At 51.7% G+C, this 16,774-nt stretch overlaps 1 protein-coding gene across 7 annotated transcripts in view; it reads right to left on the minus strand.

Annotated features, from left to right (window-relative positions):
• The window catches only part of EHMT1 (euchromatic histone lysine methyltransferase 1), a gene marked incomplete at both ends in the record, with an annotated part of 142,504 nt that overhangs the window by 41,415 nt on the left and 84,315 nt on the right, over positions 1 to 16,774 (minus strand). For 3 of the 7 annotated variants that reach the window (XM_079705663.1, XM_079705662.1, XM_079705661.1), the window contains 4 exons: positions 3,815 to 3,960; positions 5,931 to 6,062; positions 9,185 to 9,305; positions 10,466 to 10,543. In XM_079705663.1, the coding sequence (XP_079561789.1) occupies positions 3,815 to 3,960; positions 5,931 to 6,062; positions 9,185 to 9,305; positions 10,466 to 10,543 (477 nt within the window). Of the gene's footprint in view, positions 1 to 3,814; positions 3,961 to 5,918; positions 6,063 to 9,184; positions 9,306 to 10,465; positions 10,544 to 16,774 lie in introns of all 7 variants that reach the window. The other 4 variants (XM_079705665.1, XM_079705666.1, XM_079705664.1 and 1 more) reach the window with 2 other exon arrangements.

A 16,774-nucleotide genomic window follows, 5' to 3' on the forward strand; every position in this document is an offset into this window, starting at 1 on the left:
TCAACCTGGGACTTCCCCGGTGGTCCAGTGGTTAAGAATCCACCTTCCAATGCAGGGAACACGAGTCCGATCCCTGTCCGGGGAACTAAGATCCCACATGCCTCGGGGCAACTAAGCCCACGCGCTCCTGTGAGCCACAACAAAGACCCAGCGCAGCGGGGGGGGCGGGGGGTGGAATTCCATCCAAGAGGCAGAAAATGAAGAAAAAGGAAGAACAGATGGCATAATTCTTAGCACTATTAAGATGTCAGACTGTAACCCAACTACCCTGATAAGTGCAATGGGGATGCTCCAAACACACCACTGGGAAGACGGAGACTATCAGGCCCTGTGCAGGACATGCTGTCTAAAGAGACCTCCAAACATACAGGCAGCACAGGTCCAGCGGCGGGGGGGTGGGGGGGGTGGGGGGTGTCCTGTGTCAGCACCAGACACCCCGAATCCCCAAGGACACAGGGGACCCCCAAGAAGACAGGAGTCACATAAAAACGGCCCGAGCTGAAGAGTCGACACCCCTCCCTCGCACAGAAATCAGAGGAGCGTGTTGGTCACACGATCGTGTGCATCTGTCACACGTGTCACTCATGTGATCTGAGTCACTCATGTGACTCAGAGACACACACGCAGAAAGGTGACCTCAAGTGTGTGAATTATGCCTCAATAAAGCTGATGGGAAGGAGACACAGGATGAAGGAGCTATTAGCTCTGAGGGGCCGCTGCCAGCTAAGGCTGAGGCAACCTGAGCATCGAAAGAGAAAAAATATTTTTGGGAAAATAGCAGCAGCTTAAGAATTTCCTGGAATCCCACAAAAAAACAGAACAACTAGACAGCAAAACCAAAACCCAGAGACAACACTTAATTCAAAACCAAAGGCCACAGGATGCAAATGGGTAAGGGTGGGCCTGCTAGACGCTGGTGCCTGGGCAGGAGGAGCGGGGAGGATGGGGGAAGAGGGACACAGCGAGGCAGTGTCTTGTGGACCCGAGGACAGGTGGGAACCAAGATACCAAAAGGTCCTCCCTGGGGCTGAGAAGAGCAGGCGACCTGGGAGAGACCCTGCCCAATCCCAGCAAGTCTGGGGCTGCCTCAGACCTGGGGCCAGTGCGGGCCAGCCGCCAGGAACCCTTAAACCCAACCTGCCTGGACTCCTTCTAGTTTGGGGCACGAGGACACCAGGACAAAGCTGAGTTGAAAGTGAGCAGGACAGGGACAAGAGAAATGAAGAAAAGAGAAGATCAAGAACAGTGGTTCTCAAAATCTCCAGGTTCAGTGTTCTTTTATATTCTTAAAAATTACCAAAGGTCCCAAAGAGCTTTTGTCCAAATGGGGTACGTCTATTAATATTTACCATGTTAGAAATTAAGAGAGAAAATTTTAAAATATTAATTTATTTAAAAATAGCAATAAACCTATCACGTAAAGAATGTATTTTAATTAAAAAGTACTTTTAAAAAAGTTAATGAGGGCTTCCCTGGTGGCGCAGTGGTTGAGAGTCTGCCTGCCGATGCAGGCGACACGGGTTCGTGCCCCGGTCCGGGAAGATCCCACATGCTACGGAGCAGCTAGGCCCGTAAGCCAGTGCGTCTGGAGCCTGTGCTCCGCAATGGGAGAGGCCACAACAGTGAGAGGCCCACATACCGCAAAAAAAAAAAAAAAAAGTTAATGAGAAATGTCATTGTTTTATATTGTTCACAAAACTCTTTAATATCTGGTTTAATAAGACAGATGAACCTCATATCTGCTTCTGCATTCAGAGCAGACAAATGTGGACGTTCTTCTCTGACACCACAGCAAAACTCTACGAGGGGTAGTTTCTCAAAAGATTTGCTGCAATGTAAAAATCTCAATCCACTGTCCACAAGTTTAGTACCTTTAAACTAAAATCCATCCATGTGTCTTGCACTGTGAACGATTTTGTAACACCATGAAAATCACTCATTCCCTGAGTTATACAGGTCTTGCAAACGTACAAAATGCCACTGTACACTCTGTGAAAGAGTAAGTGAAAAGGCACTTAACTTTTTAGTATTGTTATAAAAATAGTTTTGACCATGCATATCCCCTAAAAGAGTCCAATATGAAGAGGGTCCTGCAGGCCAAGGGGTGGGGGTGGGGGGATGAAGCTTCAAAAATAATAATAATAGTAATAATAACAACAACAACAATACAAAGATTAGAACCCGTCAAATCTGTTCAAACACATGAGTTCATAATGATATTTTAAAAGTAAGAGCTGGCCAACCTCAGAAGATGACAGAGAACAAATTCATTACCTGAACGACTGGGAAATAAAGAGAAAGGCTCAAGCACCAGCGAGGTCCTTCCTCTGAGATGTTCTGCTGGGTAACAAAAGAGCAGACGAGATGACGAGGCTCTTTATGAAGCCACCCAGCTAGTAAATGAGCAGTAAGCGACACAACATCACCGTTTTGGAACCTCTGATGAATTAATAAATACAGGCATGAAGACTCAACAGCTGCCAACATCAGAAAAAGAGAGGCAACCAGATATCACGAGCCTTTATCTTGGACTAAACTCCCCTCGGCTGAGCCAGGTCCACCTCTGTATGAACTGCAGACAGAGGCGCTGGAGGCCCCGTGAGCATGGGAGCCACTGCTCAGACCACGGGGTCAAATGGCCCCGCTGTTCCATACATAAAGGGAAAGGAAGACAAAGGACAAATGGGCAACAGCGTCTAGGGACACCTGTACGGCTGGTGAAACCATTTAGAAAGCAGAAGCCGGGCGGCAGCTATTTGGGGACAATCCCATTTCCTGACCCTGGGAAATGGTTACCAGAGTGCCCACCCTAGACAGACTCATCAGGCCGAATATTTGTCTTGTATTGTCTTCTGGGTTTGTATTTCATTTTACAACAAAAAATTTTATATGTAACAGGTTGAAAAGAGAGAAGACCGTGAGTTCCTAAGATGAACCTTGGGGAGCGGGTGGGAGGGGCCCCGGACAGCGTCAAGGCACCGACTAGTTACTCGGAAGAGCAGCAAAAGAGACCACGAAGTCACTGGTTGTTCTGCGAATGCAGGATGAAGCGTGTTTCAGGGGCACAAACAGCCCCAGATGGTGAGGAAGTTCTGTTCCAGAGACACCGGAGAGTCACTGCAGGAGGAACAAGAGAACCGTGGAGCCGCCACCCCGCAACCTCTCACCGGACGATGGACCGAGGGCAGGAACTCGACCTCACAGTGCCCCCACCAAGGCCGGCCGGAACGCAGTGACAATCTCAGCACCTGGACGAGCTCCGACCTCCAGTCCTAAGATTCGGGAACTAAAGGGAATGACCGGCCCCGGGCCAGTGGCGGGGCCGCAGGAGGGTGGGCAGAACCCACCCGGATTCAGCCAGAGCAGAGAACACAGACGTCTGACCACCAGCTAGGCGTCACGTGATAATGGGAATTACCGTTACTTCTGTTACAGGAGACAAGTGCTAAACGCTGGCTCAAAGCCACGCGAGCAGAGCGGGACAGGCCCACGTGCTGGCGGCTCGGACGCCGAGCAGCAGGCTCAGAGGTCACCTGTGACGCTGTCCTCCCGGACAGTCCTTCTAAGGAAGGGGCGGGGCCTGTGGAGGGGCTGCGAGCAGCCTCAGGTGCCGCTCTGCCTCCCACCCATCCACGGCCGAGCTCACAGCAAAGGAGAAACGCCTTTGGGAAAGCGTGACCTCAGCGGAGCAGCGCCTGCAGCCGTGTCGGCTCCCAACCACCACGCCTGCCCGGCCGCGCACACGGCACCGTCCTGAGCAGCACCGGTGCTGCCGGGCAGGGCCCCCCTCGCACAGGAACGCAAACCTGCTCACCTGGTGGTCCACGCTCTCTGTGGCCATGCACTGGTTGTTGGCCAGGGTGGTGATCTCCCGGCTTTTCGGGGTCTCCATCCGGCAGCTGCAGAGGGGCACCTCCTGAAGGCCGTCCGTCTCGCCTACGTCGGGACCGTTGGCCAGCCCTGCGGTCACACACAATGCGTGTCGCCGCCACAGCCCAGAGAGCTTTGCTACACTCGGCCCCGCCCACCCCACCTCCGCAGGGCAAGAAAGCACGGACACAGTCCCTGCAGACACGCCCGCAGGCAGCCGCCCAGGAGCCGAGGTCCAGGAGCCAGACCGCCTGGGACTTCGTTTCCCACATGCTTCCCAGCCAGAAAGCGCTTGTCTTCGTCACTTGGTTTTAGAATTGCAGCCACGAAGAGAACGTTCGGTTCAAGCTGAAAGGGTTTGGAGGCAGCCTGTCTCCTGATCACCTAGAGCGTTCCTCACCCACTACAACAGCGCAAAGAGCCTGCTCATTAGGCCGAAGGAGGAAAGAAGTGGGGAACACGAAGAAGAAAACCAGGATCACGAAGAAAGTGTTGGGCGCAGCACATCACCGCCTGACCCGACTTACAGGCCGGGCAAGGCAGGCAGCACTGGGAGGAAGGCAGCCCGCGGCTAGGCTGGCTTGCAGTAGGGACAGAGGCCAGTGGCCAGAAAGACCCCCTGACCCAGCCACGGCTTCCAAAGGAAGGCGCGTTTCATGTTCCTTCTCGTGCAACGAAGTAGGGGTGTAGGGTAAGCGGGGGTCCCTACAGACATGCCAGGCCGGCTCGCCTGGACCCCCACGAACCAGGACCCGTCCCCACCCTCCGCACCCATCCAGGTCACAAGGCCCTTCTCCAAGGAGCCCCAGGCCCCCTGCCCTCCTGCCCAGCCTCAGGCCCCACAGCTGCCCCCCTAGAGGGTCTGGAACCCTAGCACTAAATGCACACAAAACTGGGGGACCTGACTCGTCCTTCCAAAGCACTGACACCCCAGGCCCTGCGTGACTGGACACATCCAAGGGTCCCTCCAACGGTGGCTGTCAATCCAGGGAACACCCTCAGGGAAGCACCTTACATGGCACCCCACAGCCTCTCCTCCTCCTCCAAGGGGCTCCCGCCAGCATGGCCCTTACTTTTACCAGAAGCTGAACATACACATTAAAGGCAGAGGCCACCTCCCTCACCCTCCGGGGCTCAGCTCAGACAACAGACAGGGGCAGCAGGCGCCCCTGCTGTGCTGCCCTCTCACCTCTGACCCCAGGCAATGTGGTAAAACGAGCACTACTTCCTGCTGGCGTCCAAGTCGGCACCTTCCTGAGACAAAGCTAAGAGCAGGTTTAGAAACAGTAAACACAGACGTCACTTCATCGGGAAGGAAGGCATGAGGTGATGACTGGAGAGGGTTTCTGCTGTGTGCAGCAAGAAGAGCGGCTACTTCTCCCACACACAAGCCTACGATTTTCTTCTTAAGCTAAAGATGTGATTTCCTAAACTAAACAAGTAAACCAAAAGTCCTCTAGTGTTCAAAACGCTAAAAGCCGGTTATTTGTCCTTTAAAGAATGATTGGTTAAACCCCGACAGCAGCAAAATCCATGGTGTGTAAGTAACAGGGATTTTACATTTTCCGCATGTTTCATTTCAAAGAAATTTTTCAAAAGAGCCAAACAGCTATTAATTAATATCCACTGGTAAAGATTTTCAGATAGCAAGGAGTGTGTGGCCCCAGCCCCAGAGCCAAGGACCCCCAGAGCTTCAGTGCCAGGGACTTCAAGGCCCGGCTCCAGATATGCCACCATGGGGCACCACCAGCTCAACACCGACGAGAAGACACATTTCCACCAACATTGTTGGAATCAGGGATCGTAAAAAAGCCACGTTGTGCAGAACGACGCCACTTGCATGCAGCCAGGGCACAGGGTCACCTCCCACGGGGAGCCTCATATAAACACGCATGGCTCGCAGGACTCCTGACCTTGGTGGGCAACTGCACCCGACCCCTGGGGCCGCCTTACTAGAGCGCCACAGGGACACAGCACACTGGCCCCGTGTCCTGCCCACTCGACACCAAACGCGCCCTCCCCCACCCCCGCCAGCTGGCCCTGGCCACGCATGCACTCACCTTCTGTGTCGGAGGCCAGCGTGCCCTTGACTCGGAGATCCAGGGAGTCCAGCGAAACCTCCATGTACCCCGTGCCGTCGCTGGGTGCCATCTGCTCTGCGCTTCCTGAAGACGATGCATACGCTTCGGAACCTGCGTTCAAAGGCACACACGTCAAACACAGTGCGCGGGGGCCTCGCGACCCATGGGAGGCGCCATGGGATGCTCACGAGCCACTCAGACAACAAACACACATAGCATATGGGCCCCCATTTTGCACTTCTGCTGGTTCCCATTTCCGCACGACCTCCCTGGGGAGAGGGCAGCCATGTCGAGGAAAGCAAAGGTGTGGGCATGTGGAAACACCTTTCTCTACAAACACACCAGCTAGATAAAAGCTGATCAAATAATCAAGGACACATAAAAACGTCGTGCACATACGTTCTGTGAATACAAGAGTAAAATCTGAATGGCGGCTTTGAAAGACCAGCTGATGTACAGCAGCTAAAGAAGCCCCAAACGTGCAGCGTTGCTGTGGAACCAGCCCAGCCTCAGACACCTGGGCTGCAGGATCCACAAGGAAAGGCTGCAGGGCCGCAGGGAGCGTCCTCCTGTGAGAAGGGGGTTTACGAAGCACATCACCCACCAAAGGGCAACACAATCTGAACAGCCCAAGGAGAGGAATGTGTGTAAGTGAGGAGCCCGTCAAGGGAGGGGGCTCCTGTCCACAAGTCCCAGGAGGCCCACCTGGGTAACTGCCATTCTAAGGGCATTTCACTGAGGAAGCCTGTGAAAACATGCATTTACACAGGATAATAACACCACCAGCAAAGGGCAAATGCCCATAGTTCAGAGCCAAGTTTTAAATACTTGTCATCGACATTATTCAAAGATGGGAAATGAACGAGCCATAACACAGAGAGGTTTGGCGCCCAAAGACTCTGAATTCAGGCCACAGTCTCAACCTAGATCTCAGACAGGAAGGAGCCAACCACCAGCGAGAAATCATCACCTATCTGAGGAACTGAGTAGCCTTTGTGCGATTTTAAACACTTTACAGGAGGAAATAAAATTCAAACTCCCGTTTAAATAATTACTTAGGGCTTCCCTGGTGGCGCAGTGGTTGAGAGTCCACCTGCCGATGCAGGGGACACAGGTTCGTGCCCCGGTCCGGGAGGATCCCGCATGCCGCGGAGCGGCTGGGCCCGTGAGCCATGGCCGCTGAGCCTGCGCGTCCGTCCGGAGCCTGTGCTCCGCAACGGGAGAGGCCACAACATTGAGAGGCCTGCGTACCGCAAAAATAAATAAATAAATAAATAAATAAATAAATAAATAAAATTTAAAAAATTAATTATTTAGGCAGGCATTCTACACATTACACACAAGATGGTGAAGATGAAGCCTCTACCCAAAACAACTTTTAGTCTTGGATCTACAAAGGCTTTTGTCAGCCGACAGCAGAAACCACATGGGGTATTCTGATCTTGGCTGATGATTCCTGGTTGAGAGACAAGGAAACGTGAGTGAACGGGACACACACGTGTGCCTGGTGGGTCAACAAACCCCACCAGCCACCTGAATCCAGTCTGAAACTGACTGCCACACATGGGCCTCCAGCAGCCCTTTGCATTTCAGGGACAGCTCTGTAAACCTGCTTTTCTATCAGGGGAATCTAGAAGAACGCTAAAATAACTGCGCAAGACAGAAAGAAGTCCTGCAGCTTTGCGGTGCTGGTATAGAGAAAAATCAATCAATAAAACAGACTAGAAAGTGTAGAAACAGCCATACGGTGACTGTCAACAAAGTTTCGAAAGGTTAAGTGAAGAAAGAAAAGTCAATGCAACTAATGGTGCTGGAACAGCTGGAAATGCACAGGCAAAAAAGTGAGCTGCCCGACAACACACACACACTCACACACACACAGTGGATCAGAGACCCACATGTACGGGCTAACTATAAAACTTCAAGAAGAAAACATGGGACAAAATCTTTGTGTCGTGGGTTGGTTAAGTTGAAGATTTCTGAGATCATGAAAAGCATGAATTTTAAAAGAAAACAATCCATAAATTAGACTTCAACAAACATTTTTTAAAACTTTTAGTAGGTGCACATACTTGCAAACATCTATCTCGCAAAAGACTTGTATCCAGAACACTGAAAGAAGTCACAACTCAGTGAGGAGATATACGTTCGGATTTTAAAGTAAGCAAAAGGTATAAACGCATTACGAGAAGATAAATGCTAAGATGTGCAGCCTCGTTCTTTGGTAGGTAACCGCAGTGAGACAGCACCACACACTAACCAGCAGCACTGGAATCAGAGACTGACCGCGCAAGCGCTGCGGGGGCCAGTGCAGGGCTGGACCGCTCCCGTGCTGCTGCAGGAATGCAGAGCAGGACAAGCACTTAGGGAAACAGCTGGCAGCACTAAGAGGTGAGACACACAGCATGACCCAGCCACCCTCCACTCCTAAACGTTTACCCCAGGTAAACGGAGCATTTGCTCTAGAAACACGTGTACATAAACTCCGCAGCAGTTTATCTGTAAGGGCCAAAAACTGGAATGAGACCAAATGTCCAACAGGTGAGGGATAAACAAACCACAGACAGCTGCGCGTGGAACACCTCCCGCCAACAACACGGACGACCCTCAGTTACTCTCGGAGAAGCCAGAGAGAAGGATCCACCCGTAAGCGCTCTCCACAGCGCTAACCCATCTGCAGAGACGACGTGGAGCAGAGGCGCCCGGGCCGGGGGAGGGCTGGCTGCGGAGGGAAGGTCTCCATCGCGCAGCGAAGGGGGCAGGGGTCTCCTGTCACACGCACGTGGTGAGGCCCACCAACCGAACACCTCAGCAACACACACTTCATGCTACGCCAAGGCCTCCATGGCAAAGCTGCAAAGACGGGGCCCCTGGGCCACTAACTTGGACATCATGCCCTTCCCAGCTGTCCCTTTAACTAGGCTACCTCCAGATCAAGGGAATCTGAGCAAAGGGCTGAGAGCCACTGTGTGGACCAGGGACCGGCCCGCACAGGACAATGAGGGCGGGACACAGGGAAGGTGGGGGCGGTCAGCGTGTGGCCATACCACGGGGGCCTGCTGGAAGGAGACCCCCTGGCATCACCTGAGGGTCTCTAATAAAGCTGTTTCTGATGTTTTTAGTTTTTTAAACAGTGGAGTCTTCCGTTCAAATGAAGTCCTACACGGAACCCCAGCCCCAAGCCCCCCATGGCCCGCTTCTCCCCGGGGTCCTGCGTGTGGCTCCGTGTTTACCTAGCACGGAGCAGGGCTTCTTTTTACTTCTCCGCCTCCTCTTCCTCGCTGGCTTGATCCAGGGGCTGTCAGGCTTCCCTTTCCTCTTGAGAAACTTCTTCTTGATGCTGGATTCAGAACTCTGAGAACCAAGGGAAAGGAACAGAAAGAGCAAAGCATGGGCGCTCTGGAAGCAGAAGTTCTGTTTTCTTGCTGTATCGTGATAATTCAACTAGAAGATTAATTTCACTTTTAGACATTTTTCTAGGTCACATTCTTAAAGACACTCCTGCTTTTCCCTAAATATCACTCTAAGCTCAGTTACTTGAGTTTGGCACAAGAAAGAATAAGTGAAAAAGTCCTACCAGTAACTAAGCAAGTTCAGTAAGAGAATCCCCCCTTTAATTACATGCACCCATTCATCTCGCTCATGAGAAAAGGAACCATCAAAGCCTCAATGTGCTTCAAATCTATGTCCAAATTAGCCGTTACATGGAGCACAAGGAAAGAAATTATCATTAATTTACAACATTTCAAGATTCCTGTGAGTACATGTGTCTCAAATCTAGACGCAGAAAGGGCATCTAACTGCCACGAGTTACAGGAGATGCAGAGCATGAACCACTAGCCTTTCTAAAGACTCCACCACCAGGATCTCACAACCCCTGTTAACTATGGATAGAAAAAGAAAATTTTAAATGTGTGTTCATGAGATAAAAAGATACACCAAGGGCGGCTCACTGGCCTTTCCAACAGTTACCCTGGAGCCCGAGCCCTCGTGCTGGGCCCCCTGAGATGCCCAGGTGCCCTGTGCTCCCTCCAGCACCTTGTTCCTGTGCCCCCTTCAGAGCAAAGCTCCGGGAAAAAAGTCTGCCAAGAGCAGCACCACAGCTCCCTGCGTTTCAGTCTACGACCCCAAAGGAACACGTTTATCGCCAGACACAACAGCCCCTCCCAGTGCTCATCTCCGCCACCCACGTGGCCACTTTCTCCTTCTCCCGGCACCGACTCCCTTCCCTGCCCTGCCCGATGGCCTGGGCGGCCCGCAGGCTCGACAGGCTCCGCCCTCCCCCCACAGCCCCGCCCTCTGACCCTGCCCCCACAAGGTCGCCTCGCTCGCACCCCTCAGCTCTGAGCCACATCCAGCCGGCGGAGGGCCTGAGAGTCCACCTCGGACGCCTCAATCTTCCCTCGCCCAGTCCACCCGGCGGCTCCTCCCTGGCTCTCTGCTCGGGCCGCTTTCTCTGCGGCTCCCATGTGGCTCCTCTGCCAGGAGCCCCGCGTCACCCGTGCACAGGTTACCAGATCGGACTCGTCTCCGTCCTCCTCCTCCTCCCCGGTGCCGGCCGACTCCTGCTCCTCTTCAGATTCGCCCTCCATCTGAGCAGCCCCGCCAGGAGCCAAAAAGAAAACAAACCAATGAGACCCGCTGGTGGCAGGCGATCTGACCCGACACACCTTGGAGATGCCCCCGCTCCCCAAGGGCCCGGCCCGGAAGGGCTGCCCCCATGCCAGGCTCCAGCGCTGACCTGGAGCACTGATCCGACGTGACTCGGACGTATGCAGATCAGTGCGCATGAGAGACTGCGCTCACCGCAAAAAGGTTTTCAGAGGCCACAGACTAATATAAAACACAAAATTTACCCCCCACGACCCGCGAGCCCGCCCAGCCCCAGGGCCTCGACCTGCTGCCAATGCTGGGCACCCGTGGGCGAGCACGGGAGTGTCTGCCTGCAGGGGCAGAGCGCCCAGCACGCTTCTGCGTCTTACTCTCTTCTAATGAACAGTACGCCGTGGGATCTTTCCGTAACAGAACAGCAGAGGCACCTGGGTTCACCTTCTCTACCTACACAGGAGCCGCGCGCCCCCTCCGCCCCTCCCCGCGCACCAGGCTGCGGCTCCTCGAGGGGCCACGCGGTGACCGCACCCTCACGATCTCACAGGAAGGGTTAGACCCTCCAACCCGTGCAGCACGCTCCGGGTGTGGGGCGCCCACAGGGCACCCCCAGGCCCTCTGAGGGGCCACACCACCCCCCGAGTGTCTCCCACGCGTGCTCCTCCGTTTCTCCCACTGCATATTGCGTGACCACAGCCCCAGCCCGTATTTCCACTGGGTCCTTGCTTTCTTAGTAACTGTGGAAGCTACACACACACTGTCTGTTAAATATGTTATAAACATTCTCCTATCAAGCTCTGTAGGCTCTGCTTCTGCTATTTCTTTTTAAAGTAAAACTTCTGGGGTTTTAATCTGGACAAGTCGAACCTCTCAGTCTCTCCCTTCGTGGCTTCTAGGTTTGTGTCATACAACAGAAGGCCTTCATTTGAGATTAGAAAAACGGTTTCCAACACTTTTTCCCACAGTTAAATATTTTGTGTTGACACTTTAAATCTTCTGGAGTTTGCTTTTTTAAATAACAGCTTTACTGATTTATAATTCACCTACCCTTAAATTCACCCTTTTAAAGCACACAATTCAGTGGTCTTGAGTGTATTCAGAGTTGTGCACCCATCACCCCCACCTATTCCAGAATGGAGTGTACATTTGTTGTGCACCTTGATCTAAGGGTTGGCCTTCACTTTGCCCCCAATTTTCCCAATAGCATTTATTGAAAGTTCATGATCCCTTGCGAACAAACTGAAAACCCAACCCTTACAACAAACTGTATCTCTGCAGACAGACAGGTGCACCGTGGCCACCCTGCTCCGCTCTCTCACGGCTCTGCCGTGCCTGCACGAATCCCCGCTTGAACCCCCTCCATATCTGTCCTGCTAACCTCTCCCCCACCCCCCAGCCCGTTCTCGCCGTGAACGACTCCCATGTCAGCTGGTCCCACAGAAAATCCTGTGGGAATTTTGATGAGAACAGTTCTGAATTCATGGGTAACATGGGGAACGGGAGATGAAAGAATGGATCTTCTCAATCAGACAAATAATGGGTCATTCCATGAACTTACTCTTTTTTTTAACCTCTTTCAGTAAAGTTTTACTATTTTTCCTTATAGATAACACACATTTCTTGTTAAATGTATTGCTAAGCACTGTGGTGACATTAAAGACTTACAGCTAATTTCTAGGTGTGATATTGTGGTTTTGTTGTTCAAACAACCCTTACCTTCTAAGGACCCACACTGATACACCGGCCTCAAGACCGTCCAGGTGGAGCAGGGACTCTGGCAAGCACCAGTGGCTGTGCATATGCACAGCCTGACGCTTTCCATTCAGGAGGTTAACAAGTGTTGTCAGGTGTTTACTGATATTATGGACAAGCTGTCCTTATATTTTCTGACTGGCAGGACCACACAAGCTCAGCTCACTGGCTACAGCAGCCGCTCAGCTGGTTTCCCTGGATTTTTTTAGATGGATGATTATATTCCCAGCAAACTCCCTTGTCCTTTAAAATATTAATGTTTCCTTCCGGTTTTCACCTTAGAGCATCACAGCAAGAATGACCAATGTGGCGTGCTCGTGTGAGGGAAGGAAGTGGCAACCCGCACTTTTTTCTTTTTTTTTTTTTTTGGCTGCATCGGGTCTTACTTGCAGCACGTGGGACCTTTCGTTGTGGCATGCGGGCTTCTCTCTAGTTGTGGCGTGCGGGTTTTCTCTCTCTAGTTGTGGTACGTGGGCTCTGTAGTTTGTGGCACGCGGGCGCTCTCGTCGAGTCGTGCGGGCTCAGTAGTTGTGGTGCACGGGCTTAGTTGCCCCGTGGTATGTGGGATCTTAGTTCCCCGACCAGGGATCGAACCCGCATCCCATGCACTGGAAGGTGGATTCTTTACCACTGGACCACCAGGGAAGTCCCAACCCGCACTCTTTTTATCACTGGTATTAGCAATGGTTTAAAACTTTCACCATTAAATACAATCTTTTTTGTAGGATTCTGATATCTTTATAATAAGCTTTATTTAAATGTTATCTTTAAATTTCATTGGGTAGTTTCTTATTTTAAAAATACTGAGCAGTGAAACTACCCATCAATGTGGGCAGATTAACAACTTCCGAAACTCCTGTGACTGTAAAGGGAGGAATAAGGAATAACTCCTTATAAGGAATAAGTACTTGAAAACTGCACACACAGCAGCTACAGGAACAGGCGTAAGGCGCTTGGGGAGAGAAGGGAGGGGAACACCACAGCTGGCAACTGAGTGGACAGACGGTGTAGTACTAAGCCAGGCAGAGGCCACACAGGGTGGGGGACCCGAGCCAGCAGGCCCCATGAGCGCCCAAGACAACCCACACGCACCTGCCCCATCCACACCAGTGCTGAGACAAGGACACCGGTCATCGGTGAGGGGTCAGCCCCCTACACGGAGAAGGAGGCACCGTGCTGGCCGCATACACACAGGGCCTCGCTTCCTACAAATCGACTTTTTAAAAGGACAAATAACTACACAGATAAACCGCTGGGTCCCAAACAGGCACTACACAAGAAAAGGCATCCAAACAGCAAATAAACATACAAAAAAGTACCCAAGCTTCTCAGAAACCCGGGAAACGCAAATCAGAACTGCAGTGTGAGAGCGCTCAGCCGCGCCAGGAGGGCAGCCCACCAGGTTCACAAGCCCGTGATGCACACGCAGGACGTGCAGCTCCCCTCGCAGATGTGCCAGACATGGGCAACAGCCCCACTGGAGCCCCGCACACACCCATCCAGAGGGGTGCGGCCCCGCTTGGCTCCCAGCACTCTGGCCTCAGGGCCCCTCCCTCTCGTAGAAACTACCGAGAACAGCCAAGGGCCGTGGGGGCCCGTGAGTCCGTGAACACGCGCCGCTGCAGACACTTACACCTGCGGCGTGGCTCCCTCAAAGGAGAGTGAGAAAGGCAGGTAACATCCCAGCATTATTATAACCCTGGAGGGTCTCAAAGACCCTGGGCCACCTTAAAAACCACTGTCACACAACAGTGAAAATGAACTAACAGCATAAATCAATCGCACAAACACAACACAGAGTAAAACGAGCCACACTCAGAAAAAGGAGTGCCTCCTGTGTGATTGCACCGAAGCCCAGACCAAGAGCAGAGGCAACCCTGCCACGGGGACTGGAGGGGGTCGCCACCCGCACGCTCCTGCCCTGGGCACTGCTGACCTGTGCCCCGTCCCCAAGTCCACACGGCAGGGAGCTGGACCCTGTGACATGCCTTCCAGTCTCTCTCCTTGGCTCCGTTATCTCAGCAGGTCCTGTGAAGAGCTTTCCTGGAGGCCGCAGCCTCCCCTGCCCTCGTCCCCTGATACACGGTTGTGTCTGGCTGACTTTAAGGCAGGTTTAGCCTCAGAACCGGCTGGCGTATCTCCCATCTTTCTTGTCTCCGGAACAGGTCACATAACAAATCCAAGACTATTTGTTACTATCACTGATCTGTTTAGATCTGCTCCTGCCATCTTATTTTGTTTTCCACATTTTCTTCTTGATTCTGCTTTTATTTATTTCCTGATTCTTTTGTTGGCTTGATACCCATTTAATTTTCTTCCTTTGTATCAGTATCTAGACTAACTCAGTGTTATTCAGTGTCTAGATTCTTTCCGGAAGACAAGGACCTCCATCAAAATAGAGAATCCAGAGATAGACTCACATTCAAATGCCGCGTGGTATGTGACAGAGGTGGCATTTTAAATCAGCAAGGAAGCAAATGTCAGTCAATAAACAGTGCTGGCACACACGGCTCACCATGTGAGGGAGGCCACACAACCCTGACCTCACATTTTGTTCAAAAAGCTTTACTGAGGTATAATTTATATAACATAAAATTCACCTGCTTTGACTGTCTCTACCTCACATTTCATCAAAAATTCTCTATGAATCAAATGTTTATACATAAAGAATGAAGACCATGAAGAACTAGAAGATAGCTTACGTCAATATATTCAAAATCGTCACAGGGAAAGGTCTGTGTATTGTAATTAGAACCCCAAACCCAGAAATCATACAGAAACAGACTAGTATCCATGAGCTCTGACATTGCAGCCAAGGCTGGACAGCACACACCTTCGAGCAACAGGTCAGCTCTGCGCTCACATAAGGCTGCCCAGACCACATGACCCAGTGGAAACGGGGTCGCTAGACAACAAATCCTGACAGCCAGTCGTGTGAGAAGCTGCTCGGCACATTCAGACCTGCAGCAAAACACTGAGTTGCAGGGATACGCAGATGAAAACCTGTCCTTCCCAACTCACTGCAGCAGGGACCTGGAGATGCCCACATTCCACCTCTCAACAAAGTGCACACTACGAGCCCCGAGTGTCGCCTCTAACAACAGGAAATGGCTTTACGGGGGGGTGGGGCGCACACCCACTGAGGGGCCCGGCCAAGAGCAGCTTGTGGAGCCACAGGCAAAGCTCCTCAAGGAGACTGGATGTCCAGAGTCAAGTCCCTACTGCAGGCAGCGGGGAGTACAGGTCTGTAAAAATCACCATTCAAGGGCCTCCCTGGTGGCGCAGTGGTTGAGAGTCCGCCTGCCGATGCAGGGGATACGGGTTCGTGCCCCGGTCTGGGAGGATCCCATATGCCGCGGAGCGGCTGGGCCCGTGAGCCATGGCTGCTGAGCCTGCGCATCCGGAGCCTGTGCTCCGCAACGGGAGAGGCCACAACAGTGAGAGGCCCGCATACCACAAAAAAAAAAAAAAAAAAAAAAAAAAAAAAAAAAAAAAAAAAAAAAAATCACCATTCAAAATACCACCGCAAGAATTAGGAGACTGCTTCCTTCCTACACGAAAGGGAAAAAATAATAAAAGATGGAAGAGAAAAAAATAGCAAATGATATCTTAAATCATTTCAAAATTTCCTTTAAATCTCTAATGTTAGCGTTTTCTACCAATTTATTTTTGAAAAATTATATCTTAATATCTGGGCCAACATTTAAAATTTTGCCCCAAAACCTGCTAAAAAATAGAACTGGCATAAATGGTTAATATGAATCTGAAATTTAAGCAACACTAAGAAAAAACACGGCCCAAACTCCAGAAGCTGAAAGAAAATGCTTTACACATGTCAAAGGCTGTACCCACAGGGCTGATGCAAAGTGCAAAAAGCTAATCAACAAAATCATACACTTCAAACAAGTCACTGTTGCAGCAAACTCACTGGAACGTCTCTGCCCACCCTTAGTTTCAGAATAACTCGTAAGGTGTAATGGTCCATCTTAAAGATGCTCCAACATTTTCTCAGACAAGTCTGATGCGTGGACAGCAAACCCACGGCTCCACACGTCTGCCTGACTCTCAGCCAGTTTCGCCTCCGTGTCTAACTCACCCCTCCCCCAACCAGAAGGGCCCCAACAGCAACAGCCGCTCTGCTCAGGTCTGCACCCGGCACCCCTGGGCCCCCTGAATCACTGAAACCGTACAAGCCCCGTGTCCCTGTCATGTTGCGGCAAAGATAGAAATGAGGGTCTTTTCTTTTCTGACAAACAAGGAAAATAAAGGAGCCATGGGCAGGCTATGGAAACAACATAAACTGGCCTGAAAGAGTTAATCAATCCTAGCTTTTCTCTTTTTTTTTTTTTTCTTCCCTTGGCTGCATTGGGTCTATCGTTGCTGCACGCGGGCTTTCTCTAGATGTGGCGAGCGGGGGCTACTCTTCCTTGCGGTGCGCGGGCTTCTCATTGCGGTGGCTTCTC

This window comes from Hyperoodon ampullatus (genome assembly GCF_949752795.1).
Source record: "Hyperoodon ampullatus genome assembly, chromosome: 6".
In the NCBI taxonomy this organism is placed as follows: Eukaryota; Metazoa; Chordata; class Mammalia; order Artiodactyla; family Ziphiidae; genus Hyperoodon; species Hyperoodon ampullatus.